Genomic DNA, 13,595 nt, shown 5'->3' on the forward strand with positions numbered 1-13,595 from the left:
TTTCCCGACGCCTATCACAAATCGTTACAGAGCAGTTGCGAAGAAAGCGCCCGGCGTTCACACTGCGTGGAAAGTGCCAGATGAGCGTCTCACCTCGTTCAGAAATTGATAGGCTTCATTAGCATCTTCAGTGCAGCCGAGACACCCGATTAGGTTCTCGCCAACATCGCCACAATACGTCCGATGGGAATGGGAGCTCAGAGGGTTGTAAAATAGGAACCCACGGTTATTGATTTACGAATGCAATAAACCCATCACACAGCAGCACAGAAATGTTTAAGCCTTGCACTGGTGGCGGGAATCGTTTTGCATATTTTACTCGCCCAAAAAATTGTTCCTCACCCTACACTTGCCACCGTTGAGGTATCGTTAGCCTTCGGAAGCCGGACCGTGTTTGACTCACCGTTTATGGCGGTGGTAATGGTGATGATCGATTCGCAGTTTAATTTCCGTGTGCAATCAATGCCGCGGCACGAAAGCGATGCCCGTGTGAATGAGGTGCGCGAAAAGTGGATGCTGCTTTGCATTTAAATTTCGATACAAACCATCGTCTCTCTAGAGCGCGCCTGAAGAAGAGGGGGCGTGCAAATTGAACTGGCCCGGTGCCATACCTTGTGGAGGGTGAGTAATTAGTTAAGTGTTACGCTTTTTGGAACTTTATGCTTTTTCGAAGCATCGTTTATGACGCAACCGCTCAAAGGGTAGATAGGTTGGAAAATTTCTTCCCAAAAAAATGGAGGCAAATCCACACAAAAGCTACTAAACGATACATCGGTTTGCTAACCTATTCACACACTCAGCCCACCGGCGAGCGAGTGCAAATTGTGCAACATTAATCGGACCTCGGTGCGACCTCCGGTGTGTCCAGCCGTACAAGCCCTTGCGCATTGGCGTGACGGCTGGTAGCAAGCCGTGAGATGACCGTCCGTGTAATATATGTGAAGTACGGACAACATTTTGCATTCGGCATGCTAGGGGCCACGAGCCGCCGAAACTAGATAGGGGTTTATTGTGCGTGACCAAGATCACTGAACTGCCGTCGGTGCCCCATACTACGGGTAGGCTCGGTAAGAGCTAGATCGACAGCTGGAGAGGATAATTACCACCTCATTTTGTGTGGAGATGACGGCGAAGATTTATGCACTAATGTGTATCTCGGGGGAAGGAAAGTGTGCCCAGGAAAGAAATTACGAAAGAACAGATTAAAACTAAACATTTGCGCCGATGACGATGACGGAGCTAGACGATGTGGAGCAGCGAAAGGAGTTAAATTGCCGGAAGAAGTAAAACGGATTTTTGTTGCATGGGGAAGAAGAAAAATTCGATTGATTTTCCATCTGTCTTGCCTGCTGACCAAGCGTAACTTCTAGCTACAAAGTGGGCTCAGTACTGGTTGGATGTAAGAAAAAAAGCTAGCCAAAACATTCTTGCTCCGTTATCGGTTCGTTGATTTGGGGGAAATTGAATGTAATTAGATTTTTTTTTTGTGTGCTCCCCATACTCATTTTCACACACATCTTTGATTGACAGTCCATGGTCTTGGGAAGGTGAATTTTTGCTGATTTAGTTCCGGTGAGAGTAAGGAGAGTAAAGCTTTTTCTCCCCCCAAAAAAAAAAGCGGAAAACAAGCTTGAAACTCATCCGATACAGAACAGGTTGTTCGCTTTAGTTCCATGCATTACACAAAGCGGAACCATCTTTTCATGCTTTGTATCATCTTCTTGTGTTTTTTTTTGGAAATAGATTTTCAGAGGAGTTGTAGGGAACCTCAGATTAAAAATGTTCTACATTAAAACAGAAAGGTTAGGCGATTTGAAGCTTGAAAAATTAAAAATCCATTTACAGTTCGGGACGTAAATAAACTTACATTCAAATGTCAGAAGTTTCGATGCAAAATTAATACACACAGTCAACAATTTGCTGGTAGAACTTTACTATTTTCTTGAAACTACTCAAGACTCACTGATAGGATTACAAAGGTTTCTGTCCTACTCCATCTTCAAATTATTCTCTTAATGTTGATCAGAGTCCAATGAGCAGAATAAATTATTGTTAGAAAATTATTAGCTCTTTTTCTAAACTCTTGCATGGCTGAGGCCCAATAGATTGATGCTTTCAGCGCCCGTAACTAGCACGTCTAGGGCAGGCACACATCTCTATTCAAATTTGATTGCTGGTGTAAACAAGCTGTTCTTTCGCGGGTTTTATTTCGGATAAGTTCTTTCTTGTGTAGCAGCTAATATTTACCAGTTGGTTCACTTGTAGGAATGAAGAGAGCACATAACGCCTTTTCGTCCCCTATTTATTAGATTTTGAGGAACGGTAGGTTCCCTTGCTATCACTATCGTACGCCGATCCGCTCCTCCAACAAGTCACCTGTCGGAGGATTTACAAAACATAAACAATGTTCCAACACAAGCTATTGAATTTTCATCCTGCCTGGGTAGAAAATCCACATTGCTGATTGCCAAGATCGAAAGCCGAGCTGGTTCTCTCCCCTAACTGAATGCATGATACCTCCATATGATTGCAAAGTTCTACAGTAAGCTTATTTCATTATCCATTTGATAAAGCTCCATTGAGTCATACAAAAGGTCCATTATATGGATCGAACCTCTGTAGCTTCAACATAGTAAATATAACAAATAATATTTACTTGCAGACTGATATTCAATTTTTCCCTTACAATTTATCAAAATGAAGTTGTTCTATATTTACGTTACTAACTGTACTCTCCACTTCTAGCCCTACTTTGCGCTTTTTCACCACTAGCTAAATCCATCTTTAAGCTCATTAGTGTGCGGTAAATGACCCCCTTCTTTGAGCAGTGGTTGATATCACCTAAAGCTAATCTCTTAGCTTTTCTTTTAAACCTTCCCACCTAATTCTTGCACACCTATCAGCTCGGAAAAAAAATCTTTCTGTAGATTTTCGGGAGCAAAGTTCCCTAAGCGAAGTTCTATTGCATATCTTCTATGCTTTTTCGGTTATGGCTTTTCCACCCCAAACACCGACACCGCTTTGTCCGTTGTGCGGGCAAAAAAAACATCTTCCCCTTTACCGGCCACCCTCTTCCGGGTTCCTTGTCCACCCCTAGCCCGTTTCGTTCTAACGTCCGGTGTCATTGTTCCCCCTATTGCCTACGGGAACGTCACACGGTGGCAGCTAATGCAGTGGTTCTATCAGGGTTGTCGCGCCCCAAAGGGTTGAAGATACCACGGGCGGAAACGACGATGGTTCCGCTCATCACGAAGTCAGATGAAATTGGTACTGCAGGAACGAACACAGTGATGGATGGTTCATCCATGGTGCCTTTGTCCGATAAGTGTGCTACTCACGAGTTGCGAATTTTAGAGTTTTTGTGATGCAAAAATAACTAATAAAGTTGGCTACTAACTAGCGCCATGAATAACGAAGCAGGTTTATCATTCTTCGTCGTTAGAATAATTCTCTTATGTTTTGGATTTTGAGTGTCCCAATTTCTGTCGGCACGCTAGGGTTGCAATTTTCTCACCATATTCAATCAACCATTCGAACACACACACACCTTTTGCTTAGTTTTGTGGCATTTTTCATCAGACTTTCAAGGTGCGGTCCACCTTCAACGCGAGTGCTATTGTGTAATTTGGATTTAAAGAAATCAATCTCAAACTCTGCTCTCGCTAAAACAATCACCCTTCTGCCAGAGTGGTTCGATTGTTTTTTCTTCTTCTTATTTTTGCTCTTGCTTTAATTTCCACCTTTTATAGGATGTGAGAGCGAATCGGTCGGCCGGCCCGAAACCGACTGCAATAGCGCAGCTAAATCAATTTACTATTGCAGCAATTTCCATGCATCGGTTGATTGAACACACTGTGCCAGATAGCGTTTTGTCGTCGTCGTCGTCGTCTGTGGCGCGTTGAAGTCACCTGCGTAGGTGACCGTATGCTTCAGCTGCAAGTACATCCGTGCAGGCCGCAAAAATTACGCAAATGTTTTGGTTTACAAAAAAAAAGTCCCCCAAAATAGGGTGAAAAGAAACCAAAACACTCTCTTTCTGCACTTTTCCCCGAAAATCCCCAACATTGGCAAGCAAGGAAAAAAGGGCCCTAAACTCTCCCTCCTGGAGCGGTGTGTCGCGTTTTGTTCAAATCGCATGTATAAAAGACACTTGTAGGCGTCGATGTATCAGTAGCTCAGTGTCAGCGAACGATCGAGTAAGGTGGTGTTTCTAGCTGTGATTGAAGTGTGTGAGTGTGTGCTTTAGACAAAATGGTGCACAAGGCGACATTATGCCTGCTGCTGGTGATAAGCTGTGTGGTGCTTGTGGCACAGGCCCGACCGTCCGGAAAGGAGTGGAAGCACGGCGATGGCAAGGAGCACCACTCGGAGGAACACTCGTCGCACGGTGAAAAGGGTGAAAAGGGGTACAAGAAGAAGGAGGAGCATGACGAGGGCAAGAAGGGTCACCATGATAAGGAGGGCCACAAGAAGGAGTACCACGACGAGGGTGGACACAAGAAGAAGCATCACGACGAGGGTGGATACCACCACGAAAGCAAGAAGGGCGAGAAGGGTGAGAAGGGCCACAAGTTCGAGGAGAGCGGTCACTTCAAGAAGGGACACTCGACCAAGGGCCACCACGAGATACACAAGAAGGATGAGTTTAAGAAGGAGAAAAAGTTCTTCGATGAGGATCACGACGAAGCGTTCGATGAGAAGCATGGCGATTTCCACGAGGAGCATGGCTACAAGAAGGGAGGCTCGGAGAAGGGTGGACACAAGAAGGCTGGCCATCATCACGATCACTATGGGAAGAAGGGCCACAAGAAGAAGGGCTCGCACCATCACGATCATAAGGGACACAAGGAGGAGCAAGGACATGATAAGCACTGGAGCCACAAGGAGGACTTTGGCAAGAAGGGTGGCAAGGATCATCACAAGAAGTGGGGACACAAGAAGGGTGGCCACTAGAGGGAGAGAGAGAGAGAGAGGATATTTGATTGGGCTTTGTGTGTCTGTGCCAGTTTTGTGAAGAAGAGGCTTTTCTAGTTGCGCAGAGCTTTCGGGAGGCGCAAACGATCAATGTTATGTTATACTTTATGCTGATTTCATCCATAAGAATACGGTCCAAATAGAACCGAAAACAGTACAGTATTGTTAAGCATTTATAGGATTTTTTTATATACGAAGAAAACATCTGAAAATATCGATTCCACCACAAGGCATATAATAGGTTGTTTGCTATGATTCAACAGACCGCCTACAGACAACACCACCATGGTGGATCAAGAATTGGTTCTACACCGTTATGCAAGGGATGATTCTCGATACCGTTTCACCGTGTGAGACGCAGAATATTTATTTCACGCACCGGTAAATACTTGATCAGCAGTCGGTCGGTGTTCAGTTTTGGCGAATTATGATTTTTGTAACGATATGGACCGCTGTTCTTTACGAGCAAGCTTAACATGCTTGACGTACTTGAAGCCCGGAACGATCTCAAGGTGTATACTCACATGCTTAAGTGCGATTGAAATTGAGGCTTTCGGCAAATATTGGTTTGTTTATGTTCGGCTCGCTTGCTTCAACACCAAAACACACACACACGTTTGTTTGCACGTTTGTTTATGTATATTTAAAAACTGCATCCACCTGTTTGAGGTTCCAGAGGGCATGCAAACAAAACACTATTTGAGCTTATTTTTGAAAACACTTTCGTAAAACACTTGTGCATCTCTTGTACCGATTCTTCTCGTTTTAGTCACGATTGTTTTGCTATAATCACTGCTGCATCATGTTTGCATCACTTGGTTTAATACGGGTTATGTTTCGTTAATTTTTCTCGTTCATTCGTTTTGTCACTTTATCATGTTTCGCTGCTGTCACTCACGATTGCACCATCACGATTTTCCCAACAACCGCACAGAAAACGAAGTGTTATGCACCGTGCTCCACCTTTCAGGGTTTTAAACTTTTTTTTGTTATTGTTGTAAAGTTGAACACCAGACACAATCAAAAAGCACAAAAACCAAACACACACACACACTCACGGGTTCAGTGAAGCGAAACGGAGACGCTTGATATGGATCGCGGACTTCAGCTACATCCGCTCGGTACGGCAACGAATCGCGAACTGCGCTCACAAGCATCCACCCGATGTTGGTACGTTCGCTCCGAGGTCCGATTGAAGATGAACGTGCGTGTGCTCGCGAGGGGTTCGTTCGCGTACGAAAGAAAGTCTCCTAAGATGGTGCGCGGCGAAAAAGAAAATGAGAGAAGAAACATAAAAACACAACAGTGGACACAATTGAGCTCGTCAAAGGAGAGGAGAACAGGTTGCATGCCACAGGTTCGTAGGGTTGGAAGGAAAACCAACCCCCCCACCCAGGCCACCAACCCTGTGAACGGGGGTGAGCTGGTGTGAGATGAGGTGAACTGTGTGTAGCGTTCGGTGACGTCTTGACTTTGTGTCGGTGGGCCTTAATTTGGTGTGTTCCTCTTGTGATTGTCTTCAATCGGAAGTTTACGAGTTAAGAGTTGTAATATGCGGTGGAATTACGATTACGAATGGTTTTCTGTATTTGATAATTATATAATTATGGTAAGATTATGGCAGAATTTACTAAGAATGCTTGGAACGTTTATACACAATCGTAGGAAGCTCCAGCAACAACTTGTTTCATTTTTCACTTGAGACAGACAAAAATGGTCCGTCTTTTTCGGGGATCTGGGCATACTACCTTGAATTAAGGATACAACAAATTCTTGTAGAGCAAAATGTTCAATTAGTATATAAATTGCGGCAATAAGCACCAAAAATAATCAGTAAAAGCAACACTGATAGAGATTTAAAATCTTTATCGTTCGCTGCTTCCAAACTGAAACTAAGTAATATGATTGTTAACTAGCTAAAGAAGCCTTTCGGCCATGACAAGTATTACTAAGTTCCTAAGAGAAATAACTGTTCCAAGATACTAATTCTTTTACCCTTAAGTCAGGCAGTCTCAGCGCTGATTCTTCTTCTCGGTTTGACGACCTCTAAGGTCACGCCGGCCATCGAAATGGCTTTCTAGACTGTCGATACTACGACTGTCGAGTTGGTTAGTCAGTCCTCATTACGGTCCGGATAGGATTTGAACCCCGGTCCTGCCGTTTGAAGACCGGAGCCGCTGTCGCCTACACCACCGAGACGCCCCAGCGCTGATTTTCCAGCTTATATAATTAAAAGAAGCTTAAGATGGCAGTCCATGATCTCTTGCAGTAGTAGCTAAAATGAAAATGGGGGAAAAAGGATTCTTTTTCTTACTGGTGGCATTGGATGATTTTAGTTACAAAAAATAAAAGTCAAAGCATTAAAGTAAAGATGGAAAAAATCGTTAAATATTCGTGAAATAATTATATAAAACATTAATACCAGCAACAACATGTTAAAACACTCCTATAAATGTTAGAAAACCGCTTATTTTTTCCCCTTCAAACCAGCTCCATTTTTTTTTTTTTGCTGTTCAAAAATTCCTCTCCAAATTCGATCGCTGAGGGCATTGCCGAACCGCTAATCATTAAGTAATTGTTGTCACATTAGCGTCATCTTTGTACTGATGGTCACCTCCAGCCAACCGACCGACAATCTATCTGGAACGGTGTGCTTCGCCTATCGATGATGCTATTCAATGGGCAAACCGCGCCTCACAAACTTGTTTCACGCGATCTTTCTTTCCATTTGCGCACTGTATCTTCATTCGCCCGCTAGATCGGGGGTCACATTGCCGCATCCCGACCGAAACGTCTCGCCACCGCAGGAAAGACACCTATTAATACAAAGTTAGTGGCACAAATTGTGCGTGCCGTGAAATCACCGCGGGATTAATTCAATATCACGCAGCTGGTGTGTGTGTGTGTACACGAGGAAGAGACACACTTGCCCGGTTCATTGTGTTTCACTTTCTGGCTACTACCACCTCGCTGGTGGTCCATTTTCTTCATTCGCTCTTTAAAAGCTATGATTAAAAACGCATAAATGCTACCTTTGGCATTTTTTGTTGTGCCCTGTCTCTCTCTCCGTTAAGAAGTTCCTGGGAACCAGATGATGTTACAAAGCGCAAACAAACATGCAACCTGTCGAACTCGGAACTTCCCCCGGTACTCGGGCAAATCGGGTAGGGCACTTTGGCATTGTTGGCTGTGTTTAACGTAACGTCAGCAATGATAAACATCGCAGCGGGTGCAACTATAATTGCTATGCGTTTGAAGTGCTTTGCATTTGCAAACGAAGCACCATATTGTCCATCTCCCGGGTGGGAACGACGGTAGCTATCCCGAAAACTACGGCAGCTTAAGCTGCGGAAGAGCTAACGGCTTAATTTAAATGGGGAGGCTTTTCTCAAACGACGAGCGAACGAATTAATGAAATTCCGGCTCCGACAACCACGGCGACAACTTCCTTTGAAATTTGAATTGCCAAACGAAAACTTACTCCAACTGCACACAAGAGTTCGGAACGATAGTACCGACAATCACGAGACGGTGGTCCGTTTTGACAAAACACATGTTTTGGACGGTATTTTTCCTCTCTGCTGATTTTTTCTTTTGAGGAGGACAGAGTTCCGAAACAAGAGACAAAGAGAAGTAGGAAGATGAAACACGCGGGAGATTAATTTGGATGTGTTTTTGTACTTTGGTGTGGTGAAGTTTTCCGTTTTATGGTTGCTCGTTTTTTTTTTCCCCAAGCGGCCGTTGTCTTTGCTGAGCTTCGGGCTCGGCTGTCGGATGTATGGAGGGCGAGACTTTAATTGATCTCCAAAACTTCCTGGTTAGCTTAGTCGGTGGATGATGTTGTGTGCTTTTTGGGGACAGTTTGAAGGGCTTTTTGACACACATACATACAGATACAGCGGCGCACCGTTATCTAGGTCGTCCCTAATTTCCCTAATTCCTGTGATGATTTCCCAATGCCCAATGACAGTGGTCTAGACGAGTAGTGTAAAGCACCGGACTATGGCACGAAATTTATAACCATCCTCAGGAAAAGGGGATTTATGGGCTCACAGAACTTCTCATTATCAATGTCCATGATCTGTGGAGTTGGACATTCCCAGTGGTCTTCAGTTTAGGCAACTGTCAACGATAGCTCCAAACCACGTGTTTCAAGATGGCCTCTTTTTTAGCTTCGTTTCTGATATCCCATCTGCAGAGAGATAAAGAGAGAAAACAATTTCATACCGATTCTCACTTTCCATTATTCGTTCGAAGGTGGGCTCGGGACATTAACAACCTGCATGCGCCTGCCTGCATTCTGATCCCTTTCGGCTTGGGTTGTAATGAGCGTTTTTGAAATTAAACTGCAGCAGCGGATGCAGCTTGATAGTGACCCATTGCGGTGTCGTTCAACTTTCATGCAGAAAGTAAAGTGAAAATTGCAACAGCAAAAGAGGCACCAAAAAATCGATGGTAGGGTCCATTATGCCCTGCGGGCCCTTTTATTTCGGGAATGTTGCAACGGCGATGCACGACTGCCCGATGCAAGGTATCGGTTTCGGTGCATTCCTTTAAGATCTTTTGTTTCGTTTATTTTTTAATGGCGCTATTGACCAAAAAAGTGAGACGATTTTTGTGTAAGGAAAGTTTTGCGTATGTGTGGTTGATTGTAAGAAGAAATTTAATCAAAAAAGCGCCGCAAAGTATGCAACCCGCTTTTTAAAAATAACTTTATTGCTTTGCTTGGAAATTAATAGCATTGAAAGCTAAAAGCCAACATGGAATTTAATCTTCAAATGTAGTTGATTGACTGTAAAACAGCCAGCTATTTAAACAAATGGGGTTTTCAAACGTATCTCATAAATTTTAATTTTCCCCTGGAGAGCCACCAGTGTCCAAGGCAGATCATCTCGGACGCGATTGTTTATTTGTAATCTTCTCTCACCTGGGCTCCCTCTTCTTACGCACCCATCAGCCCAATCATTGTAGCCAATGTTTGTGTTGTGATGAGACAAAACTTTCAATTTTTACATCTGTCCACCTTCACCGTGCCCAGACTCTTGCGAAGACTGCATCGGCCTGGCCATACCATTCCATCAAACACCGTGGCACACCTTCACCGATTTGTCCACCTTTTAATGGGACGCTTTCTTCCAAATCGCATTCCAATTCAAGCGGAAAAAGCATCGCACCTCCGGCGTTTAGCATTCGTGCCTGGGAGGAGACCATGTGTGTCTCTGGTGCCCGAAACCCTCCCCTTTCCGGCCTCATGGTAAGGTAGATTGTAGCTAATTTATGCTCATTTCCGATAGGAACGGTTATTTTGGGCTTCAACCTCCCGATGCGCAGTGCTTTTTGTGTGCCAAAAGAGGAGAATGTTTGATGCTTTTTTTCTATTTTACTTCGTCGATCATCGAAAGCTTCTATGCAAATTCCACGAACCCTTGGGGTTTGGGTTGGGGTTTTTTGGAAATATTTTCCTAAGCAGTAGAAACAAAAACAAAGCCCAACAAACAAAAAATGGTGATGTTAGGCACATGTGTTTGACAAACATCCCATGTAGCGGACGTGATGATACCCCTTACACGCTAATAATGGGAAACTGATTACGAAAGCACGAGCCCGTGTGCCTGTGTAAATGAACCAGACGCCAGAAGGTCTATGCAGGAAGACGGAACATAGATCGAGCCGTGCTGGCCGCAACCTAAACATCGAACCTCCCGCAGCGTGTTAGTATCGTTTCGTCACCGATCGTCTTATGTTGTGCGCGATCAAACTAGCACGATCAGCTTCCCATACAGGCTGCATAATGCAGCAGATGATGCATTGGGTAATCGACACCGACACCGATAAGCCCGCTGGGAAGATGTGCTTCCTTTTCTCTGCGCCCCTGCACGCCCGTCGGAACGACATGCCCTTTTGCGAGTGTGGCCTTCGACACCGACGATGATGATGGAAGCAAAGGCAATATGCATACAGGGAAAGCACACACAAAAACCTTTGCAGCGGGAAACACATTTCAAATATTTTCCAACCTCTTTTCTTTACACCGAGCTTGTTGGATCAATTTCACGGCTTTTATATTGCTTATGAATGGAGGATTATGTCTTGTGCGGAAGAGGTCGATGATACATTGCACAAACACAACCAGGTTCGTGGGGAGAAATTGGGAATTCATCAAGCGAGTCTGTTTTGCAGACGAATCGATCGCAACGGTTCTTCGGCGCAGCGATTCAATCTTTCACTCCACGATCCATAATCCTCGCGAGAAAACGCATCACCTTCTTCGACGCTTGTGTGCCATGCACGGGGGACTCCACTAGCAGGACTACTGCTGGAACTTCCCAAACGCCAGCAAGTCGTTCCGGAGCAGCAATCAATAAATAATTTTATCTGTTTTATGCGCCGGCGAACGATGAACGGTGAAAGTTGTTATCCCAAGACTCCTTCACACACTACTCGGACGCATTTATTGAGCATCCGCCCATCCCATCCCTCGCTGGATGCCCTTTCGGAGGCTTTCTCTCTCTCTGTCGTCTCTCCGGTGCGTCTGAATTCTTTAAGGTGCCGCTTCTGGAACGACATCTGCAAAGGCTTAGGATCTGCTGAATCTGACAGTTTCTCTCTCGAGATGATGCAAAACGATTGCAAGGCTTCGTAATGTAGCTGCAACTGCTGCACCAGCACTGCTCGTAATCCAAATGGCACACAAATGACGGGGTTTTCCGCTCGGAAGCTATTAGTTTTAGCATGCGCTAAGCTTATAATGCAGGTCGGTGAACTGATTTTTATCCACAGCAGCTACCGGACAGATGACGATTTACATGTCAATTTATGATCGAAGATTTGCGCTTGCACGAGCTAATGGAGACGTTAGGCGTGGCGGTTGCTAAATCGCCGTCAAAGCGCATAATAGACGAGCAGGGAAAGTGTTGCTAGTGAGCATATTGAAGGCTGGAATAAAGTGGTGGATTTATGGAAATTTTGAAATCTTTTCTATAAAACGTATTTTTGCTTTAGCAATTTTTATAACACGTTTATGGGTCTTTTCTTTCATGGTGTAATCATTTGATTGCAGTTCAATTTTTAATATTTTACTAGACTGCATGTCCTATGCATATTTCTATTTTAATAATTTGAAAATAGTGTCTAAGTCACATTTCAAACACTTTATATATTTTAAAAAAAAAAATTTAAATCAAACTTCAGTTTTGACTGGAGCTGCAAGATTTTGTCTCTCGCTAACAGCCGAAAAAAAACGTCTCGATCATGCTGTGGAATGTTCCGATACACTAAAAGAGACGACGCTAGGGATCATTGAACTTTCGACCAGATTGCCAAAAACTTTCAGTTATCACTGGTGAACGTTGCCTCAACGAAGAGCCCCCGGTAAGGAAACATGCCTCACCCGATAAAAAATAAAACAGCATAACTTTACGATCGTCGATTCGCCAATGTGACGAACGTCTCAACAACATCGGGCTCCATTGGGACAACGGGCGTCCAAAGGAACTCGAGTCCCAAAACTCGATGATACGCGCAAACGATGCACGACCGGGAAATAGGTCACGAAACAACACCAATGCCCGCAGGGTTAATTTTCGATCCGAACAGACACACACAAACACCGGACGAGCACCCGGGCGTAGCAAAAGGCGAAGGCACACGTTACTGAACGCTGCTCTTGACACGGCCCAGGGACTTTGCGAATATATCCCAAGTCAACTTTCATCCTCGTACCAGTGAGCAGGCAAGAGATTGCGTTCCTTAATCTCTCGCCAATAGCATTCGACAGCAGCATCGAGCATGGACTGCCAACTTCCAAACTGCTGTCTTTGCCTGCGAAGGATGAGTTCAAGCCGGACTGCTTGAGAGCCGCATGTTCCGCATGGCAAAAAAAAACACGCAAAACTTTTCCTTTCATGTCACTTTCATTCCCGGATCATGCTGCGAACAGGGGTTACGCTTTTGTCGGGGACGGGTTTGTGTGTTTAAAGTTTTGTTTGCGGGCTGATCGCCCCCAATGACCAGTTCGTTCCGAGCCTCGCACCGAGGGGTCTAGGTTGAGGTCGAATTGGTTTGTGTGTTGAGGATCGCGTCTTTGCACACCCTTTCAGCATATTTCCCAACACCATCGTCCGACGGTGGGAAGGAGATGATGATTAGATCGTGCTGGTTCCTCCCCGTTTGGGGTGTGTTGGCATGTGCAGTTGTTGGCCCAATCTTTCTGCGACAAACAGGAACCTCCACATCAACGGAGCGACTGACACGAAATGGAGAAATTAGTGTCAATGGTGCGAGTTTCATCGAATGGAGGTCAGTGATAGAAGTGGGAAAACGCGCTTAATGTAAGGTCATTTAATCAAAACTCGTGGTATTTTCTGTTGGAATTCGTAATATGGCAACCAGATGGATACGGTGGTTTCGTATTAAATCCTGCAAAATCTGGATTGATCGTCAAACTACGTGGTATCATGAAGTCTAGTGAGCCATTGGATGACCAGCGTGACCTAGTAGAGACCTACCAAAAAATCCAAAAATAGAAACCATAGCTTGAATATCCCGGGAAGCTAGTTCGAATAAGCTGAGATGTGTTGAGAGCGATCTCGAGGAGTCACAATCAAGTGGTGGAAACGATT

The 13,595-nt window shown here is 44.6% G+C and overlaps 2 protein-coding genes across 3 annotated transcripts in view; one reads left to right on the top strand and one right to left on the bottom strand.

Annotated features, from left to right (window-relative positions):
• The window catches only part of LOC126558824 (pyridoxal phosphate homeostasis protein), a 445,790-nt gene that overhangs the window by 411,645 nt on the left and 20,550 nt on the right, over positions 1–13,595 (bottom strand). The gene's annotated exons all lie outside the window — the stretch shown is intronic.
• LOC126558954 (putative eggshell protein) lies at positions 4,252–4,953 on the top strand. The gene has a single exon (XM_050215046.1). It carries the CDS (start codon positions 4,252–4,254, stop codon positions 4,951–4,953), a length of 702 nt encoding a protein of 233 aa, XP_050071003.1.

Source organism: Anopheles maculipalpis, chromosome 2RL (assembly GCF_943734695.1).
Source record: "Anopheles maculipalpis chromosome 2RL, idAnoMacuDA_375_x, whole genome shotgun sequence".
Taxonomy (NCBI): Eukaryota; Metazoa; Arthropoda; class Insecta; order Diptera; family Culicidae; genus Anopheles; species Anopheles maculipalpis.